Below are 21028 nucleotides of genomic sequence, written 5' to 3'. Positions count from 1 at the left end.
TTTTCACTGACGAAAACTAAATAAAAACTAAGCTGTGATGACTAAGACTAAATATATTGACAATTTCGTCAAGTATGGGTCAACTAAATTGACCCATACAAGTCTGTAACTCTTGACAGTGTACAAATGGATATGTACACTGTCAGAGTTAAGGCAGGGGAGACCTTAGCTCTGGTCCTGAGCTGACGCTCTGACAGGCGGCTGACTAAAAGACTACACCCGGATTTCTCTACCCCTACTGGGGCTCAACTTCAGTCAAAAATATTAACAAAACTACTTCGCTACTCACCTAAACCAAAGGCAGTTTTGCGTTGTTGAAAGTTTATTCTCCGCGGTGGGAAACCTCTCAGCACGCCACCCACTCTGTAAATATACAATTTTTGTCATGAAATAAAATGCACCCACCTCGGCTCGAGCCACCGCAGACACAACCCGGAAAAAAAGCGACGGTGGAGTTGGATGCGTTTTATTTCATAAAAAATCATGTATTTTACAGAGTGGGTGGGGTACTGAAACTGCTGAGGTCTCCCACCGCGGAGAATGGACTTTCAATAACGCAAAACTACCTTTGGTTAGGTGAGTAGCGAAGTAGTTTTGTTTATTTTGACTGTAGTTGAGCCCTCGTAGGGGCTGAGAAATCCTGGTCTAGTCTTTTAGCCAGCCGCCGGTCAGAGCTCTGGACCAGAGCTAGCTAGGGAGACCTTGAAAACACACGCACATACATACATGCATGCACACACACACACATGTATACACACAAACCCTTAATCCACCCACCCACACACACACGTAAATTCATTACATGTAGTATTCGTGGTTGTAGAAATAAATACTCACTTGCTCGTCAGTTTGCAGCGAGAACAGCACGAAACGTTTCCTTCCGCAAAACAAAACTCCCTCTTCTTTTTCTCCTTCTTCTTTTGGAGTTTATTGGCGGAATGGCGGTTGAGAAGCCCGTTTAGATATGCGTTACCGCCACCACCTGGACCGGAGTGTGGAACAGAAGATTATCAGATTATTAATTAATTATGCTGATGACTGAAGTTGACCTGGTTTGTTATACCTGGGACTGGGAGTAATGTGAAACGATGTAGGGTTATATCCTATGTTTTCTACCTTAAATTGCATCACCAAATCCACCTAAAATTCGTGGAATGTGAGTTATTATTATTGATCCTCAAATAGTTAAACTATGGTAATCAATATTACTTTATGACTATGATTCACAAACACCACTTCGCTTACAATCATCATTGGTAAATAATATAGGCTACATATTTCAGGAAGGAAAGGCGAAGTGTGACGTTTCAGCACCTTGGACAGTGATCAAGCCACCCTGTTCGGCAGAAAATAATAGGCCTACATGTCTAAATATTATAAATAATTACATACATTTCCTCCTATTTATGAATACGTATACAAACAAACAAACAGCCTAGCCCAGTCTAAAGTAGGACATTTAGCCTATGTTTAGCTCATAGTGTTGCTCTGTTGTAGCTTCTTTGATGCACCAGATGGCACCGAAGGAACAGACCTGGGTTCAATGAAGGCAAGGCCCGCGGTGACGTGGGGATAAACACCGCTTCAGGACTTCAGGAGCAGTCAGATGACGTGTGGACTGAAGGCTGCTGTAGTAAGTTGAGCACAGGCACAGCACCGTCCCAGCAGACTGGCTGGCCGAGTAGTGTAGGCTACATGTGAGGCAGGGAGGAGAGAATGGGAGACGGGGAGCCCGTCAAAAAAAGGGTCTCTTCACTCAAGAACTTCGTGGCTGGGGGAGTCGCCGGAGCCTGCCTTCTATTCGCTGGACACCCACTTGACACTATCAAGGTGACCGATTCTCAAAAAGTTGATCAGTTTACTTTGATCCATTTATACGGCAATGGCAATGATACTGTTGCGTCTACTACCCTATGAACACATTTTAAATAGCTACAACCAAGTGTTTATACAATATCCCTCAGTTTATTTCTTTCTTTCTTTCTTTCTTTTTGTGTTTGCAGCTACAGTTTAAAACAATCCCAGTTAGGTTATTATTTGTTAAAGGATGTGTCAAAGGTGGATGTTCGAGGATAGGCTAGCAGACCGTCCTAGACATAACACCCGTCACTGTGATTAGTTGTTGAGGGGATTAGTGTAAAACCAGCTTGAAGTCGGAAGTCCATGTCTCAGGTGCTGATCTGTCAGACAGCCAGGTGATGAGATAGACATATAAGGTATTTGGTATGATAGCAGGCTATAGCATGGAGTGGTTGAAGCTTGTGGTGGGATCGTGTACAGCAGTGTTTATCAAACTTTTAAATTCCAAGGTCTTCCCTTAACTTCCCTTGGTTACAGACTTGAAAGAGTGAATTTAGACCCTCCTAAAGGAACCCACAGAGTCACTGGAATCCACTTTGAGAAACACTGGTGTACAGGACTGGTAAATCCTACTTATTTTACTTTAATTTTAAGTTGATACATTATTGATAACCATCAGGAACTTCTTCCTCTGCCCATCCTAACTAGAGCAGCCACTGAGCAATAGTGTCTTGCTCAAGGGCACTGGCAGGGGTATGTCTCTTATACATTACACCTATGTGTCTTTTGGTGTGGGAGGAAACTGGAGCACACAGAGGAAACCCATCCGACCAAAATTCACACAGGAAGGCACCAGTCAGGGGCCAGGTTAACCAGGACCTTCTTACTGAGCCGCTGTACCTCTTACCAGCAGCAGCCCTTGCTACAAACATCAGGATTTTAGAGAGACAGAGAGAAATGGGGGGAGCGAGCAGGAGATAAAGTTCTTAGAAACAGAATGTGTTAAGAGGGGGCCAGTGTCCGGTGACACGCGGTGTCTGGAGAGAGAGTGGCACTCATGATACAGAACATTGCAGTGCCAGCAGGACAGTTTCTTCACGACTCAGCTTAAACTCTATCCAGCCGATAAAAACCTACCAAAAGCACTTACTTTGATTCTATCTAATATGTTTTAGTTAAAAGAGAGCCAGAGAAAAAGGTCTGAAATGAAGGGTGTCCAACTATCTATTTATAGTTCAACTAAACATGCTGTTCCCTGCACAGTCTGATTCCCCTCCTTCTCTCTGCATGTCATAGTAGCCTAGCCACTGCTACCCAACATTGGGTAACAGTGGCATAGTACCATGCCACGGATCCTAGGAATACGGAGCTTATACAGTAGATACAGTAGTAGGCTACATTTATTTTGTAGTCATGCATGCTGGCTCAGGGGACAACTCATGTTAAAATACAACATTAATAAAATACTTGATCACTTGAGCTGTAAAAAACAAACAGAACAGATAATTGACATTGCCACAAGATTTTCTACATAGACCCATATTCTGTTTGGTCTTTACTGTTGCCTGTGAAGGATTGTTATTGCTGTTACTGTAGTTTTATTCTGGCCTTGAAAAGCAAACCACACATAGTTTCATGAGGACAACTGTTCTTCCTTATCAGTAAACCAGAGAAACGGGAGGTTCCCTTGTTATCATGCAGCACTGTTCAGTATACCCAACCCCTCCCCAAAGCACGCACAATGCACATGTCACTGTCAGGTTAATGTGCATGCCAGATTACTGTGTTGTTGTGGAATTCTGATCAATCAGTAATCAATGAGGCACTTAGGAGACCAGACAATATTCTAGGTGTGTGTGTGTGTGTGTGTGTGTGTGTGTGTGTGTGTGTGTGTGTGTGTGTGTGTGTGTGTGTGTGTGTGTGTGTGTGTGTGTGTGTGTGTGTGTGTGTGTGTGTGTGTGTGTGAGAGTGTGAGTGTGAGTGTGAGTGCGTGCGCATGCGTGTGTGTCAATATTAATAATGATTGATAATCCATGCGTTCCAGGTAAGGTTGCAGACTCAACCTAAAGCCTCCTGTAGTCAGTATGTACTCTACAAGGGAGCATACGACTGCTTCCGCAAGACCGTCTCTAAAGAGGTGAGCGAGTGCACAAGCTTGTGAAGACGAATAATCATACAGTACCATTAAATCACTATAGGAGTCAAGAAGCAAAGTCTGACATGTAACAAGTCATGCCTGTCAATGTGTTGTCAATGTGTGTGTTGTCTGTGCGTGCGCGCGCGCGCGCGCACGTGTGTGTGTGTGTGTGTGTGTGTGTGTGTGTGTGTGTGTGTGTGTGTGTGTGGGTGCGTCTGTGTGTGTGTGTGTGTGTGTGTGTGTGTGTAGGGTGTCCTTGGTCTGTACAAGGGTATGGGGGCTCCCCTGGCCGGTGTGGCTCCTATGATGGCCATCAGTTTCTTTGGCGTTGGTCTGGGAAAACAGCTTCAACAGGCAGACCCCAGCATACCTCCCACGTCAGTACAATCATTTGTGTGTGTGTTCTTGGCTTGCACAGGTCTATGGACACAGTTTGACCCGTCCTCCTGTCTTTATCTCACCCTTTGTTCTCACACACACGCTCAACGCACACACACGCACGCACGCACGCACGCACACACACACACACACACACACTATACCATTGTATATATTTGTTTGACTTTAGCTGTCATCGCTGTAAATCACACCTTTGCACAATGTGTTGGAATCTGAGCTCTAAAAATATGTCTCTGCAGTCCTCCCCTCAGCTGTCATTTGCTTGCATCGGCCACACCCCCCTCTTAAACAACATGCCCATCCTACACCCCTCTCTCCACCCCTCCTGTTCCTGATGCCAGCCTTGTTTGACCGTCTCTACATCATCTCTTCAAATAAAACGGGCATTCTTCCCTCCAAAATCATAATTCTAATCAATGAAATGAAACCATGAGTAGCTTTGAGTAGTAGAGCGTGGAGTACTGTACATACTGTCTACTAAAATGTTTAGTAGCCTATGTGAAACGGTACATGCTGACTCTGGCTTCACTGTGATGTCACACTACCAGAATCCCTTTTATGCCCATATATGGAGTTCCCTGATGTCATCAATATTAAGCCCATATCTAACAGGACTTCATATGGGAATTCCCATGTATGGAGGCCACATCAGCCACATATCACACACTAACAGAATCCATACTGTATATGGCCAAGACAGCCCATATCTGTGTGGCTGGTTCTACAGACATGGATCTCCATATATGAGCATAAAAGGGTATGATGTCATAGACATCATAGGAGCATACTGTATCTCTATATACAGGACATGGATCTCCATATATGGGTACCAGGGGTCTCCTCCATATATGGGTAACTCGTCCAAAATACATCACTGACCAGATGGCCAAGACATGGTGCGACCTCGCCCTTGGTCGCTTGTCTATCACAACAACAACAGATTTTTTATCATTTTCTGTGAAAGAGAACAACAGTATGTTTATGTGAAAAGAGAACAACAGTATGTTTGTTTTTTGCATGTATAGATTAACAGTGAATGATATTCTATTCTATTCAGATCTATCCAGATCTTCCTGTCTGGCTGTCTGGGAGGGGTCTTCACTACAGTGATAGTGGCTCCAGGAGAGAGGATCAAGTGCTTGTTGCAGGTGTGTGTCTCATTTCTCATCCAAAGAACACATTCTAGTAATGATGTCCTGATCAAACCGCTTTTTAACTTTGTAGTCCATGCTATGTGTGTGTGTGTGTGTGTGTGTGTGTGTGTGTGTGTGTGTGTGTGTGTGTGTGTGTGTGTGTGTGTGTGTGTGTGTGTGTGTGTGTGTGTGTGTGTGTGTGTGTGTGTGTGTGTTATAGGTGCAGGCCAGTAGTGGTCAGTCCAAGTATGCAGGTCCAATAGATTGTGCTATAAGGCTATATAAGGAGCAGGGGATCCGTAGTATCTACAAAGGGACCATACTCACTCTTATCAGAGGTAACAGATCTGTATGTGTTTGTGAGAGTCTGTATGAGAAACATGGATAGAAACAAATGCTTCTTGTTTTGTTGTTAGTTGTGTAGTTACCATGCCATGATGTAACTCTACAAATTGACAAGATGTTGTAACCATGTTACGACATCGTCATAAACATGTTATTGTATGTGTAAAAAACTGCAGTATTACCTGAAACATTGCAAGCAGATGAAACCAAGTTTTGTCATTTTGTACATTGGTGGAATCTGCTTTTCTCAATTAATTCAAAAGTTCAAGATCAACTTTATTGTCAACAATACCTATCACAAAGTAAAAGGCACGTGAAATTAATTATGCATAAACGTCACACAACAGCTGCAATCTCAAGAAGAACTAAGATTAAACGTAACTCAGCTTTAAAACCTCAATTTGATCATCAGTGTTAAAAACTAAACTATGTGAATAAAAATCAATATAAAAATAATGAACATAATTAAAACGTAATAGTAAAGGTACGGTGAAAATGTCTGCTACTGTACAGTTTATGCTTGTAAATGCTCATTCTCCACTCTAATGCTGTCTGTCTGTCACAGATGTGCCTTCTAATGGTCTCTACTTCCTCACCTATGAATCTCTCAAGAAGTTCCTGACACCTGAGGGCCAAAGGTCAGTTACTGTTGTAATATTCTGAAGTTACGATCTACCAGATCTAATAAAAGCACCGAGCAAATTTGCACCAAACGGACCTGTAGTCTAACACTAAGGATGTCACAGACTCACATTGTGCCCGTGTTTGTGTCTCAGTGTCTCACAGCTCAGCACTCCCAAGATTCTCCTGGCAGGTGGTATAGCAGGGATCTTGAACTGGACAATCGCGCTGCCTCCTGATGTCCTCAAGTCCAACTTCCAGACAGGTCAGAACTGGGACAATCAAATCCCTTTGAAGGTCTTGAATGCACAGCAACTCTTTACAGTGTAAAATTGGTTAATGTCCATTCACTGAAGTGAAATTCAGACCCGTGATTTGTATCTGCAATTTTCTAATGCTTTATAGTATTTTCTTTCCCTGGATGACACAAATACATAAATAAAACACATCAGAGCCTGTGTACAAGGCCTTAAAGCAAAAAAACAGTCCAAGTAAATTGTTGGGGACATGGAAAGTAGACATGTCACAGTAATTGCTTTGAGAAATAATCTCATTGATGTCACATTATACTGTAGTTCAGTTCAGATATTACAAGTATGTTATTTTTTTGTGTGTTTTACCAGATATTCTGGAAAATGTACAAGCAGCTTAACAACCGAGAGTGAGCGTAACCTTGGATGGCAAGACTAACAAACAAAAATAGAAAGAAGTAGCTTAGTGCTGCACTCTGGTGTTGAAAGCCTGCAATAGCCTGCACAGAGAGAGAACTAGTAATTGAAATGTTTGGTTGTTTTCTCTGTCATTTTGTGTGTGTGTGTGTGTGTGTGTGTGTGTGTGTGTGTGTGTGTGTGTGTGTGTGTGTGTGTGTGTGTGTGTGTGTGTGTGTGTGTGTGTGTGCGCACGCGCGTGTGTGTGTAGCTGCAGATGGGAAGTATAGCGGTCTTGTGGACGTGTTACGAACGCTGCTTAGAGAGGAAGGACCCAGAGCTCTTTATAAAGGATTTAATGCTGTCTTTCTTCGAGCTTTCCCTGCCAATGCGGTAACATTTTACATTCCTCTTACAGCATATCGTCGTTGTCGGGTGAAAACCTTGTATGTCCAAAACCATTCGTTTTGCATTTATCATTTTAAAAATGATTTAAACTAGTGAAAACAGCCGATCTACAAGCACACAACGCCTCGCGCCGCGAGGCGTTGTGTGCTTGTAGATTGGCTGTTTTCACTACTTTTGTCCGACGGCCTTGTATGATGAAGCAGGGCTTAACTTTGCGAAAGAACATACAAATTTGAAACTTGGAGATACGAGGTTTCCACCCGACAACAACGATATAAAGTGTGATAACTTATGATAATCAATCATAGGCATACATCACCATCCACCCTTGATTCACCTGCAAAATGAGTGGCTGAAAATTGTGATACATTTTGAAAGTCTTTGAACGTTCTCACCTGTAATGACATGCTCCAAATAGGGACGGGAGGATTAATGTGGTCAAAAGAAATACAATCTTCTTGATACAGTTTTCTCTTTCTCTCTCAGGCCTGTTTCCTGGGATTTGAGGTGGCATTAAAGGGACTGGACTGGCTTGCCCCTGGCTGGTGATCTAACTGGTTCTCACCATTCTGAATATGCCTAAGTGTTGATAAACTGCAAAATCATGTGTTAATTTAACTCTGAGTGTACAAATGTAACCAAATAATTAGGTTAAACTTGTACACAGGTAAGAGGTAGATCCATTTGTTAGTCTTGTGTAGCTAGACGATAGGAGATCTCCGCCTATCGATATCTGGTGACATCTGATTTCATTGTAGGGAATAAAACTGGGGTTAAACAATTCAGAGATGTAAAAAAATAATAATAACTGTATTGCTGAATCACTACATTAAGTTTAGATGACACCAGAGAGATCTTTGATTGTCTGGCTACACAAATCTAAGTATTTGCCTATTTTCAAAGTAGTTTATGTTCTCTTGACTCACATTTCAGGATGGTGAAAAGTTATTGTTTTTGAGTGTGAACTTTGTGTTGTTTGAGATGATTGCAAGGGAACGCAGTTTGTTGCACATGCAATGCCTTCATAGCAATTCATGTGGATTATTTATTTGTTTTACAGAAGTCATTTACATTTCAACCTACTGACAAGATCTCAGTTGTTCTTTTCTTTTCTTTTTTTGTTCTGCTTGTTTTCTATCTGTATTATCAACGCACAATGAATGTAACCTTTTTATATTTATGAATTATCTTTGCTGAAGATGAGCCTTTCAACAGTTGTAAAATGTTTGTAAATTAATAAACAAGTATTCAATTCCTGTTTACTATAAATTTATATTATGTACAGGTTTTTTACAACCTCTGACAGACTTTCCAAAAACAATATATATTGAACTGAAGAGATTTTATAAGCTTGTTTGAATAAAGTGTTTGGAAAATATTAAGTAATGCAATGTTGTCTAAGCTCATTCATTTATATTGGCAAAGACCTACACAAACTCTTTCCAAAACATTTAACTGCTTGTACCTGTATGAGTGTAGCCTCGTAAACCACACCCCCTTCGGAAATCACAGGTTTACAAGGCTTGTATGAGTGAATGATAGTGTGACAAATAAACCCCTCCCGATTCTTAATATGAATTATTATAAAGAGTTACTGTAAAGTAAATCAGTTAGCAAAAGGTACAGTAGAATACACTTGAATAATACAGTATGAAAGTGTTCCATTTAGAATAATGGACATCAAGAAATACAGTTAAGCACCTTGTAAAGATTGCAGGCACAACATAATTTTGTGTAAAAAGGCTTTCGCACACATAGAATAAAAGGGTTAAAAGCAGGTGCGTAGGCAAAGAGCAGCAGGTGACATCGACAACAATAAAGCACATTGCCAGTTTTATTATCGAAGCAAGTCAAGCAACATTTCAGTCAGGAACCGAAACGTTGCTTCGATGATCAAACTTGGCAGTGTGCAGGCACAAATTTATATGCCCACTAATTTCATGCCTTTACACACAAAATCTCTTTTCTGAAATAAATCTACAAGTTCACAACATGTTGTAGCACAATGCGTTATGAGCTTGTAAATTGGCAATTTTGGGCAAATTTCCACCTATTTTCAAGTGGTTATAAAACATATTTTGTTTGTGAAATAGATTATCATAATAATAGAAATTCCTACCGGTATGTTTAGCAAATATTCACCATTTAGTTCTGTTGTCACCAATTAGACCTACACGTACTATAACAGTAGGCTCAGTGGACAGAAATCAGTATTAGGAAGGAACGTAATCCTAATCCTCAAATGCAGTGTTTCACTCGCTCACAATACACGTACGTATCATGGCCAGTGGCTGTACTGTCATTAGTACTGTAGTGTATACACAAATGGCCATACATCTATTTATCAACATCAATGGTCATCATGCTGACAAATTCTTTGTAGTAAACAACATTCTTCTGTGGGTCAACGGCGGCTGACAGCATCTCCTCCAGTTCCTCCTGAGTGAAGGGCTCACCTGAGTGAAGATTAGCGTCTTTAGTTTGTTCTTTTTTGTTGTTGAGCAAACATATACAAGGTCGACAAGGTCTGATTCCCAAGCTACAACCCACCACTTCTTGTTGCAGAGCAACACAGTCGTATGATTGACTATACATGAAAGTGTTAAATAGTGTTACATTGCTCTATATTCCGATCATCTGCGTTTAAATGTAGTATAAATGTGCAGTAAGCACCACCTCTTTTTGGAGTTCTGAGTTCCAGATTGGATAAAATTGGTATCCTGACCTGAAAATATATTCTCAGTTTACTAAGAGAAGAAACAAGGAGACCCATGTTACTAAACTCATATAGTTTAGTAACATGGAGTATAGAGCTATTCAACACTTATTTTAACAAAACCATATCACTTACACAGGGCACACAAGGCACAAAGCAAATATAAATACACAAAGTGATTGCCTTCCACAATACTTTGTGAGATAGTTTTTTTTATATATATATTGTGGAAAGAAAAAACTGGATGCTTGTTTACCTTCCTGTGTCATGTACTTTTTCAGCTCCGCCGGTTGCAAGTGTCCTTTGTTCTGCTGGTCCAGTACCTGGGAATATGTCCACTGTTTGGTTATATGAAGGCTTTTGGGTTTGTTATATGAAGTTCATTATGCAAGTATTAAAATTGCTCATAACCTGTTTTCACCAGATCCCATAGCCAAAGCCTGATAACATCCATTCCTCCATAAGATGGCAACATTACAGCTAACAAACTAGTACCAATGATGCCGGTCTCCTTCTAAGTCTATACAGAATATTTAATATTCTAGACGTCAACAAATCAAGGTCTTTGCCCTCTGAAGTGTGTGCTGGAGATCTGCAGCTGTATACAACCTGTAATCAACCACAGCCCTGCAGCATACAGGCCCAGCATCAGGTCTCACCTCAAATGCTTGGAGCAGCAGGTCCTCTGGGATGGGACGGAACCTAACTCACATGCACGCACAGACACAGACACAGACACAGACACACACGCACGCACGCACACACACACACACACACACACACACACACACACACACACACACACACACACACACACACACACACACACACACACACACACACACACACACAGGGGCGTCACAAAGTGGGGAAAAGTGGGACTGAGTTACTAAGGCCCAAGGTGGAGGGGCCTGGAATTATTTTATACTTTAGCTACTGAAAAATAGCAGATCTACAAGCTCAGATCTGCTATTTTTTTAAAGTTGTGAAAATGTGTGCAAATCTTTGAATATATGTATTTTTTAAGCAAATGTTTGTAACTCAAATTTTGCTTCCCTGGAACTAAATATTTTGAGATGGGGGTCCGTGGCCAAATACATATAATTTTGGGGGTCCTTCACATGAAAAAGTTTGAGCACCACTGGCATAGAAACATAGGTTTATCAAAAAACCTTAGAAGGATTTGAAACATTCAACATTCAAAGACTTTTTCAAAAACAGCAGATCTACAAGCGCGCAGCGCGGCACTCGGACTCGGTGCCACGCTGTGAGCTTGTATATCTGCTATTTTTCAATAGTTAAAATACCCAGTTCCCAGAATTTGGTGCGACACCCCTGCACACACACACACACACACACACACACACACACACACACACACACACACACACACACACACACCACTGCTATCACTGTCCACCACAAACCCTATTACCGCCATATGATATAATCATAAACAAAATGACATTGCTATGAAAGAAGAGTCTTACTGTACCTGCGCTCTATCAATACACTGGTCATGACTGGGACGAATTTCTCAAAGCGAATATATCCTGTAGGCTCCTCCTCCTCCATCTGGTAAACAGGAGGAATGGGACGCAAGGATGAGGGAGACCTTTTTTCCATACTATATTTATTACTAAAAAAATAAATGTCTTTAACTCTCTGACTATAATTTAGCATATATAGCTTCAATATGAGAAAGAATCCACACTATGTATCCTAAGTCACATATTTACAACATATCTGAAGTTATATCTTCATTTTGTCCATGATGTAGTGTTCTAACCTCCGCTATTATGTCATGTAGGTCCCCCTCAGTGGGGAAGAGACCCAGGGAACGGATGATGGTGCCGATCTCCCTAAAACACAAACACATTTACACTGTTTGGTCTGCAGTGCTGTAGAGCATTTTATGAAATGGAAAATAAACTGTCCACAATTTAGTCAGTAGTTGGCTAACAGGAATTTAAGATTTAACCAAATCAACTCACCTGACATCCACTGTTTTGTTGAACTCATGGTCGAACACTCGAAAAGCTTCACTGAGCTTCTTGTGGACCTCAAGGACTACAGCCTCTGATACCATGCAGACAGACAGGGATGGAGAAAGCACAGAATATACAGAGATTAGAATTTAGAGATAGAGATAGAGATTAGGGACATCATCTGATTTGGATGTAATATTTCATGGCCAATTAGGGACCTAGAGAAATTTATGGAGGGGGGTCACTGGAGGAAAATAGGGGAGGGTCATGTCTTTTTAGTTTTAGTTTGAGGGAGGGTCATCAAATTTTACTTTGAGTCCAAGGGAGGGTCATCCAATTTTTATTTTTAAAATGAGCCCGGATTTTATATGCATATTTTCTTTACAGCTTTCCTGAATAATAGTACAACAATAGTCATTGACACCCCTCCGTTGCTTATCTTGGTTTTTCCCAACAGCTGGGCTATTGAGCCTTTCCCATTGTTCCTTCTATGTGTCAATCATTTAGCTTGGCCTATCCAGCCAGTAGGCGTGTGCAGTTTCTGGCCAATCACTGACGCTCTTCCTGGCAGCGACAATACTTTTAGTCAGAGGGAAAAGTTCAGAACACAACAAACATGGCGTCTTACAACATCAAGAGAACAAATGTGCGTACTAAAAGTTACTTGGATCACAATTTAAGAGCTTCGCTGCAGACCCTCTCTGCTGAGGAGAGTCTTGTCAGACTCGAAACTAAATTAGAGAAGAGCACGGACAACAAGAAGATCAGAGGGGTTAGGCAAGTCCTACTGGAATTGCGTGTGTGTGGCTGTTTGGATTTTGATTTTGGCTTCGAGGTTTTTTCGTCTTTTTTTCTTTCTCCACCACAACGGGAATCTTTTAGGGATAGTCTCATTGATGAAACATATGGCATCCCTGTTTTAATATATAGGGTTAAGTTCGGCCGGCAGTGGATCATCTTAAAGGATGGCAGTGTTCCAATGGAAAGCATTTTTCTTCACTTTCACATTTGCGTATAAAATTTCCCAGACAGATAGATGAAGCGGTGAGTTTACAGATTAAACATTCATAGCCTTCTCCTAAGTCCTGTAACATCATATGATATAGAAGTGGTAGCTTAAGTTCTAGAGTTCACTTTTATTCACTAAAATGTTATCTGTGAAGATAGCTCAGTGCATTAGTCACTGTGCTAACGATCCATTCGTCCCGTGGGGCCGCCGGTTTGAGTCTCATAGGGGGAGGTGAATTTGCTTTATTCATGTTCTCGTATATAGTGCTATTATTACTGCAGTTGCGTTTATGAATAAGTTTATGTTTTTAGGGATCATTTTACTCATGTATAAAATGTTATGTTTTAGGGGAGGGCCATCTTCTTTTCTTTTTTTGGTTGGGGAGGGCCACTGATTTTTTCCCACATACAGAGGGAGGGTCATAGCATTTTATATCAGGGCGTATACATTTCCTCCAGTGACCCCCCTCCATAAATTTCTTTCTGTCCCTTAGCCTAGCCAAATAAGCCAATGGGTTCTCAACAGGGCGTCCAAGTAAAGTTTCTTCCAAAAGATGTAAATATCTGAAAATACACATTAACATGAATCCAAGTATCCAATATATAATTAATTCGCAAAGATAATGTGTAAACAACACTGATGATGATAGTGGTGTCAAACGAATCTATGAAGCCATCAAACTGCAGCATCACTTGTAGCCATAGGCACTTTGGGGAGTATCTCTCACAGACATCAATGAGTCAAATTAATCAGTTAACATGGTGAAATTAGAAAGCCTCTTGTCTTGGAGAAAATGTAGTAGTGGGGGTCCATCCCTGCTTAGTGTCTCCACTTATTACAGAGGTATGGCTGCGGAATATTAGGCATAGGTTAGGCAAATAGTTTGTTTGTTTGATTGATTGATTGATTGATTGATTGATTGATTGAAGACGTTATTGGTTTGCATAGGAAAAGGTACATTCATCAACTAAAAGGAGATCCTGTAAGCTTTTCGGCGTATTTACACAGGAAACCTTTATGTATCTCATATAACATTGAATAACAGATAGACTACAGTAGCCTACTACAACACAGTTTGGACATATTTCCACGCAGAGGAAACATATAAACACTCATTGATGTTTTCATTCAGCGTTCATTCAGTGATTAAACAACTCGTCTTAAATATGTTATACAAACCTGCACTTGCCTTGTCTTCCGCCATGCTTTTTGTTTATTTACTGTTGCTTGGAAACTAGTAGTCTACGCTACAAGGACGTGTCACTACTGTCACTCTTCTCATTTCCTCGCACTCTTTACCATTAAGTCAATATTCATTGGTCTTGAGAAAAAACATTGATAATTTTCAGTGCATAAAATTCTCTTTACCAATACGTTATTGTGGTGGTTCATAATGGATCTTCACTTAAACTTGTTAAATGCTATGGTTTTATAATTCAGAGAAATTGACAATTCATAAACTACCATTCCCATGATGCAAAGCAAGCGCAAGCCTATTCTCTTCCGGGGTCGATTCGACATGTTGGCTAAGCTGCTGTCAAGTCAAGAGAAGGTGAGATGGTGCTTTGACTTTTGATTTGATCTCATGCAAAGACATTGATATGTGTCGAAACTCGAAATATTGTTATGAGATTAGACCAGCTTTTAATGTAACATTTAATTGTGTTAACTTTGAGAAGGCGGGTTGAAGCTGACAGGTGTTGTGAGCCATGCTGTTCAACCAGACAACCAGTGATAGACAAGTTAACGGGAACAGTTTATTTATAAGCTATTTCATCCGACTGAAGTTATCGCACACTAATTCACTAGGAAATGAATGAATGCATTTTATCGGAGATAGCCCAATGAATGAGGAATTATTTATTCAAATGAATGAAAGACATATGTTTCCAACCTGAAAGCATAACTTCATTACTTCATTACAGCCTCGTTATTGCACTAAAATATTGTATTTATAGCAAAGGTGGGGTGTGTGCACTGTGCAGTGAATTCCAAGTTTATGTTCCTCCCATTTAATCTTGTAAAGTAGCCTAGTCTGTGTTTTAGGGTAACAAAATATGATTTCCCTTAGCACAGGGGCTATTAGCTATGGATCTGTATCTTTCTCTGTATTTCACAAGGTGTATAAGTTGTATAATTGTGTATGTGTGTGTGTGTGTGTGTGTGTGCGCGTGTGCGTGTGCCAGGCTAGTGTTGTGGATGTAGTAGTGTTAGGTTGTTGTGATGCCTCTGGAGGTGAAGTGGCCATTCCCACAATGCCCCCCTCTGGCCTGGAGGCTCTCCAGCTCCCTGATCATGGGCATGGTGGGCTCTTACTCCTACTTTTGGACCAGTAAGTTAAAGTTTGATGGCATGTTTTTACATTCATTGACATGGACATTCACACAACTCTCTCAAGACACCAACGATTGATGACACACACTACATAATAAAATCAGGTTAGGGTTAGAGTTGGAGAGAGTCAATGGGGAGAGTCGTACTTAGTCGGAGAGTCTAAACGTTGAAATATTATTTAGAAACCATTATTTGGGGTGCCCGCTGGCCTACTGGTCCAGGCGCATACCACTTATCATTGCCACATAGGCATGGATACCTGGCGGCGTCGCCGGTTCAATTCCCGATCCGGACGACCTTTGCCGCATGTCACTCCCCATCTCTCCCCCATTTCCTGTCAGTTTACTGTCCTATCTAATAAAGGCATAAAAGCCCCACGTTGGCTGTGTTGCTCATTCCACGAATGCCCAATGCTTAAAAGCTACCAACGATAAGAATGATAAAAAACACAATACCAATTGGTATTATAAAAGGGAAGGTATAATGAACCAAAGTTAAGTTTCCTAGTTTTTTGTGGGTAGTTTATAGAGGGAGGACCTCACCTCACAGAGGTTCATATCTGACATTTCCCCTCCTCTCCCTGTCTTTCCTTGTAGAGTACATGAACTACCTGACAATTCACAACCAGGAAGTTCTGTTGGACCTTGTTGACCAGCGCCCTGCAGACACACCCCTTATCACACTGTCCAATCACCAGTCCTGCATGGATGACCCTCATATTTGGGGTAAGGACACGCACACCAAATACTTTGCTTTTATTGGTGTGAGTGTGTTTTAAAAAAAAAATTCTGTTAGATAGTGATAATCACATTTCTTTGTGACAGGAGTACTAAGGCTCAGACATTCATGGAACTACCGGAAAATGCGTTGGTGAGCTGTTCATTCGTGTTGGTTATTTGTTTTTAATCATATTGATCTACCATACTGTAGCTATGATTACTGTATGAATGATATCTCAGTGCATGGACCTTGTGTGGTGATCACCCTTCACTGTCATTGATGGACAGGACCCCAGCTGCCTCTGACATCTGCTTCACCACAGATGTCTACTCCAGGTTCTTCAGCCGTGGTAAATGTGTTCCTGTGGTCAGAGGTGAGTGTCTATTTGTATTACTACAGTATTCTGGATTGAGTGGCAACATAAAGTGCCAGCACCCACTGGACAGAATGGAAGGATGTCTCAAGACTTTACCTCCAAAATGTCTCTCTTTGATTGCCAGTGCCAAGACAGGTGGACTAGGAAGTGTTAATTATGACGTTGTTTGTTTTTCAGGGGATGGTGTTTACCAGAAAGGCATGGACTTCATTCTGGAGAGGTTAAATAAAGGCGAATGGGTGCATATTTTCCCAGAAGGTACCCCTCTCTTCTCTTTGCTTCTATTGTATTTCTTATGTTTATGTCACTGCTGTTATTATAAAAGTACCCTTCATCCTCAACAGGTAAAGTGAACATGACTGAGGAGTTCATACGGTTAAAATGGGGTGAGTGACTAACGTTCTTGCTACAAGCTTCATGTGTCTGTTTTTTTGTTTTATTTTTTGTCACTTTGAACTTATATTATTTGTGTACTCTTTCTTTGTTTTTCAGTCTCTACTATGAAATGCTTGTTTAACTATAATAAACATGCCCAAAATAAGGACACTAGAGTTAATGTGGTTAAAATGTCATATTATATAAATGTGTTCCCATGTTATAGGTGTGGGTCGGTTAATAGCAGATTGCCCCCTAAACCCCATCATATTGCCCCTCTGGCATGTAGGTGAGTTATACATCCCATGATGAACACCTATTGAAGAATTATGCTAGCCCAAATGGGTCAATGTTCCTCTAGATTTATTTTTTAATATTATTTTACAATGTATTGGGCTGTGAATCCATTTTGTTTTCCCTGTAAACAAAGTACATGGTACACACCGATTTTGATTTGTATAATATGTATAATATAGCACACAAAAACCAGGTACAAAAAATTAACAACATTTAATACCCGTTTATGATAATAACAATAAACTAATAGTGATTACTGAAAGATATCTCTTATCTGTGTGGAGATCTAGTGAACCACATAATCAGTTTCATTTGTTGTCTCAGGTTTGAGTGATGTACTCCCTAATGAGAAGCCATACATTCCTCGAACAGGAAAGGTACGGTAAGAACACAAACACACACCGCAAAGCTGGGAGACATTTCACTAGGCACACAGCTTTTATTTTAAGTCAAATTCCTTTTTGCTTTCAGAATATCACAGTGCTGGTGGGGAAACCTTTTAGTGTCAAAGACCTACTGGAGTCGCTCCGAGTCGAAAACAAGAGCCAGGTGAAAATACAAACTAGTACAACATGGGCTGGAAAATGTGTTTTGTGTTGAAAAACATGACTTTGCCATATTTAATCTTTCCTGCCTTTTGAATGTTAATCCCCAGATGGAAATAAGAAAGATCTTAACAGATTTTATCCAAGAAGAATTTCGCAGCCTCAAATCCCAGGCAGAGGCACTTCACTCACAGATACAGACCAAATCATGAGTGCCACACATCACATGGACCTACCTCACTCCTCAGGGGATGATCATGTACCCTAACTTCAGGGTAATAGCTGAATCAAGACTGTTTGAACACCACACACACACACACACACACACACACACACACACACACACACACACACACACACACACACACACACACACACACACACACTCAATGGAAATGGAATGGGTGGACTGTAGCTACAGTGCATTTAGAAAGCATTCAGACCCAGTTGGAAAATATTCTAAATTCTAAAATAGTTTAATTCTTTTGATAAAAGTGGCAAATTTATTAAAAAGAAAATACTGAATTATCATAAGCATTCAGATGCTTTACTACGAGCTTATTTGAAGAACCTTGACTGCGACTATGACACGACAACTGGAGTTGGTGGGATTTTCCATTCCTCTCAGATGCTTTCAAGCTCTGTTGTGTCAGGTTTGATCGGGACTGTTGGACAGCTGTTTTCAAATCTCTCCAGAGATGTTTGATTGAACAAAATGGACCCATGGTTAGCTTTGGGTTAGGTTTTGGTTCCTAACTAATGGGGAACACACCGGCTGCGGACAGCGCACGTCAAAACAGTTTACATTACAGTTTACATAACATTATATTCAATGAACCTACCCACAACGGCAGCGTCAGGTGCGCATTCACGCCATCGCCCACCGCTCCGATACACCACTGTTCTATTTCCAGGCGTTGCCGCGGTGAAAAATGTCTGTTCGCAGTTTTTTTGTGTTCCCCTCAAGTATGAATTGTTTCACTGTGGGGACCCCCTGAACACCCCCTCAAGGACCTAGATTCTTGAGAAAAAACACACTAAGGAATCTGCAAAAAAAAAGTTAAAAATGTAAATAGAAATATATATATAGTAATGGCACACTTGATGTGCCTTTGTTAGGTGCGGTGTGCATGGGTCCTACCTCCAAATGTTATATACTGTATATATACTTTATAGCCTATACTGTGGGTGCGTGCGTCTCACTGACCTTGTTTTTAGCAATGTCATGTCTTACTGAGGAGAGGCTGTGCCACAAAATGCAAATTGGTGGTCCACCAAATGTTCCTCTTTCATAAAACTTGTCTGAGTCAGACTAGGAAATTGATGGTGCAGTCTTCAGTTGGTAGCCTAACATGCAGTATAGCCACTTTTCTCTGAATTCTAGCAAGTGCAGTGGTTTGTAAACACAGAATCAGAACCGCCAGGGTAGTTGCTTATTTTACAAAACAATATTACAGCTATGGGAGCTGCTATACATGGTGAGAGGGGGCGATTTGAACATAAATCATGGCTCTTTTATATCTTGATTTACAGACAATTAACCTGGGGTCATGGCAAGATGACCAAATCATTTAAACAGTTATTGCATATAAGCCTGCAACATAACAAAATGTGGGGGAAAAAGTGAAGGGGTCTGAATACTTTATGGATGCAATGTAGTCTTCCCCCCTCTGGGGAACTGGTTAATCTCAACCATGGTCACCACTCTAAGCAGACTCAGGAAATTTATTGAAGCAATGCCAGGGAATGTTTGAAACATTTGGTGTAACTTTATATTAAGGTGTGTGGTGAAGTGATCAGTATCACAGGGAGCAACACCAGAGCTTTTATCACATTTCAATGCATGAATTTTGTCTTCATATTTTATTTAGCAAATGCATGATTATGTTACTTGAATGCACATTGATTGTTTTTTTTTTGTCTTCTTTCGCAGTCATTAATTTAATTTGCCTAAAAGATCAGAATATTGGAATATTTTTCCCATAACCTGGACCTGTACCTTCATTTGTATTACTGTATTACTGTACTTTTAAGAGAAACTGGTCATCTTAGCTGCTTGTCTGTGTTTGACACACAACCCCCAGCTCTTAACCTGTTTAGATCGGTGGTTCCCGACCTGGGGTCTGGCCTCCCTTTTGGAGACCGTGTCTGTTTGGAGGTAGTCCATCATTGTAAACATGTTACATAAAATCATAACTAAAGGTCCTTTCCCACTGGGCAGGTCCTTTCCCACTGGGCACGATAACGATATGTCGGCGTTCACATCAATTATGGTGGCTTTATCATTGTGGTGTGGAAGCTGCCATCCGCTTCAATTGAAAACAATATTTTTGTATCGTTATCGCGCCCAGTGGGAAAGGGCCTTTACTTATATGTAACATCATTGTGGATGTAAAGCACACTGGCATTGTTAATTAGTTTTATTAAAAATTAAAAAGTAGCAGATCTACTAGCTCACAACGCTTTGTGATGAAACGCATTGTGAGCTTGTAGATAGGCTATTTTTGCTATTCATCACACAAGTTGGGTAAGTAGTTAAAATGAAAAGAAGAAAAAAAAACGCAAGTGTCTGGGGGTCTCAGACTCTCAGCTATAGCTTTTGTCAGATGTAAGAAGGACACTCTAAGGAAAGAAATAATGGGAACCACTGTTCTAGATTGGTTGTCCTCTCGAGTGATTTACTGATTGTATGAAAATCTAAAGGTTCATTATGATCATTGTAAATTATATGCTGTTAGGATGGAATATTGATGATAAGGCATGACTGCCGTTCTATATTGATTGATTAATACTCTATAAGCAGTTTGCAAAAAAAACAAAAAAAAAACAGGAAAGTACAGTTATATACAAGGTCTGCTAAGAGGATTTTAAACCCAAGAAAGCCTTGTTTCCATCGGGGTCCTTTGTACTCAATTCATCCAAACATTTAATGACAAATAGTTACTTGTTACAGTTACCTGTATTTGTTACCTCTGTTGTCATGGCAGCCTGGCATAATGACATGACTTCACTCTACAATGCAGACCAAAACCAGCAGTCTATTCTATAGTCTTCACAATATCATATCCTTGTTATGTTCCATGTAGGAGCTGTACATTTGAAAGGTTTGATGATCATCTTTTAATTCAATAGATATGAGGTGCTATGTTCAAACTTTTCCTTTTCTTCTAGGCTACTG

The 21028-nt window shown here is 40.6% G+C and overlaps 3 protein-coding genes across 4 annotated transcripts; 2 read left to right on the top strand and 1 right to left on the bottom strand.

The window, feature by feature from the left end:
* Positions 1 to 1642: 1642 nt before the first annotated feature.
* On the top strand, positions 1643 to 8799 carry LOC308291538 (mitochondrial carnitine/acylcarnitine carrier protein-like). Of its 2 annotated transcripts, none has more exons than XM_080733570.1 (9): positions 1643 to 1830; positions 3845 to 3937; positions 4187 to 4314; positions 5394 to 5484; positions 5696 to 5807; positions 6380 to 6452; positions 6591 to 6700; positions 7354 to 7475; positions 7977 to 8799. In XM_080733570.1, exons 1-9 carry the CDS (start codon positions 1717 to 1719, stop codon positions 8037 to 8039), a joined length of 906 nt encoding a protein of 301 aa, XP_080589696.1. In that variant the 5' UTR covers positions 1643 to 1716; the 3' UTR covers positions 8040 to 8799. The 2 variants fall into 2 exon arrangements, with proteins under 2 accessions (XP_080589696.1, XP_080589695.1); XM_080733569.1 differs by having other exon boundaries at positions 5690 to 5807.
* Positions 8800 to 9827: 1028 nt separating this feature from the next.
* Positions 9828 to 12295, bottom strand: drc8 (dynein regulatory complex subunit 8; the record flags this gene model as incomplete). Its single annotated transcript, XM_080732760.1, has 6 exons — positions 9828 to 9946; positions 10463 to 10529; positions 10866 to 10908; positions 11702 to 11781; positions 11996 to 12068; positions 12201 to 12295. The coding sequence occupies 6 exons, from the start codon at positions 12293 to 12295 to the stop codon at positions 9828 to 9830; spliced, it is 477 nt and encodes a 158-aa protein (XP_080588886.1).
* A 2429-nt stretch (positions 12296 to 14724) lies between these two features.
* tafazzin (tafazzin, phospholipid-lysophospholipid transacylase) lies at positions 14725 to 19390 on the top strand. The gene is made up of 11 exons (XM_080733686.1): positions 14725 to 14755; positions 15390 to 15535; positions 16134 to 16262; positions 16362 to 16407; positions 16545 to 16630; positions 16811 to 16891; positions 16978 to 17019; positions 17235 to 17297; positions 17630 to 17682; positions 17777 to 17854; positions 17961 to 19390. Exons 2-11 carry the CDS (start codon positions 15427 to 15429, stop codon positions 18060 to 18062), a joined length of 789 nt encoding a protein of 262 aa, XP_080589812.1. The 5' UTR covers positions 14725 to 14755; positions 15390 to 15426; the 3' UTR covers positions 18063 to 19390.
* Positions 19391 to 21028: the final 1638 nt, after the last annotated feature.

Source organism: Nannobrachium achirus (genome assembly GCF_963921795.1).
Source record: "Nannobrachium achirus genome assembly, chromosome: 9".
Lineage (NCBI taxonomy): Eukaryota > Metazoa > Chordata > Actinopteri > Myctophiformes > Myctophidae > Nannobrachium > Nannobrachium achirus.
The sequence above is the reverse complement of the archived record's forward strand: the minus strand, read 5'-3'. Positions and strand labels throughout refer to the sequence as shown.

Bases quoted from the DNA above. Each gene is read 5' to 3' on its own strand.
- LOC308291538 (XM_080733569.1), top strand. From the start codon at position 1,717: ATGGGAGACGGGGAGCCCGTCAAAAAAAGGGTCTCTTCACTCAAGAAC. The intron at 5,485-5,689 runs GTGTGTGTCTCA...TGTGTGTTATAG, and splicing joins GGATCAAGTGCTTGTTGCAG to GTGCAGGCCAGTAGTGGTCA. The intron at 5,808-6,379 runs GTAACAGATCTG...TGTCTGTCACAG, and splicing joins CATACTCACTCTTATCAGAG to ATGTGCCTTCTAATGGTCTC.
- tafazzin (XM_080733686.1), top strand. From the start codon at position 15,427: ATGCCTCTGGAGGTGAAGTGGCCATTCCCACAATGCCCCCCTCTGGCC. The intron at 16,631-16,810 runs GTGAGTGTCTAT...TTTGTTTTTCAG, and splicing joins ATGTGTTCCTGTGGTCAGAG to GGGATGGTGTTTACCAGAAA. The intron at 16,892-16,977 runs GTACCCCTCTCT...CATCCTCAACAG, and splicing joins GGTGCATATTTTCCCAGAAG to GTAAAGTGAACATGACTGAG.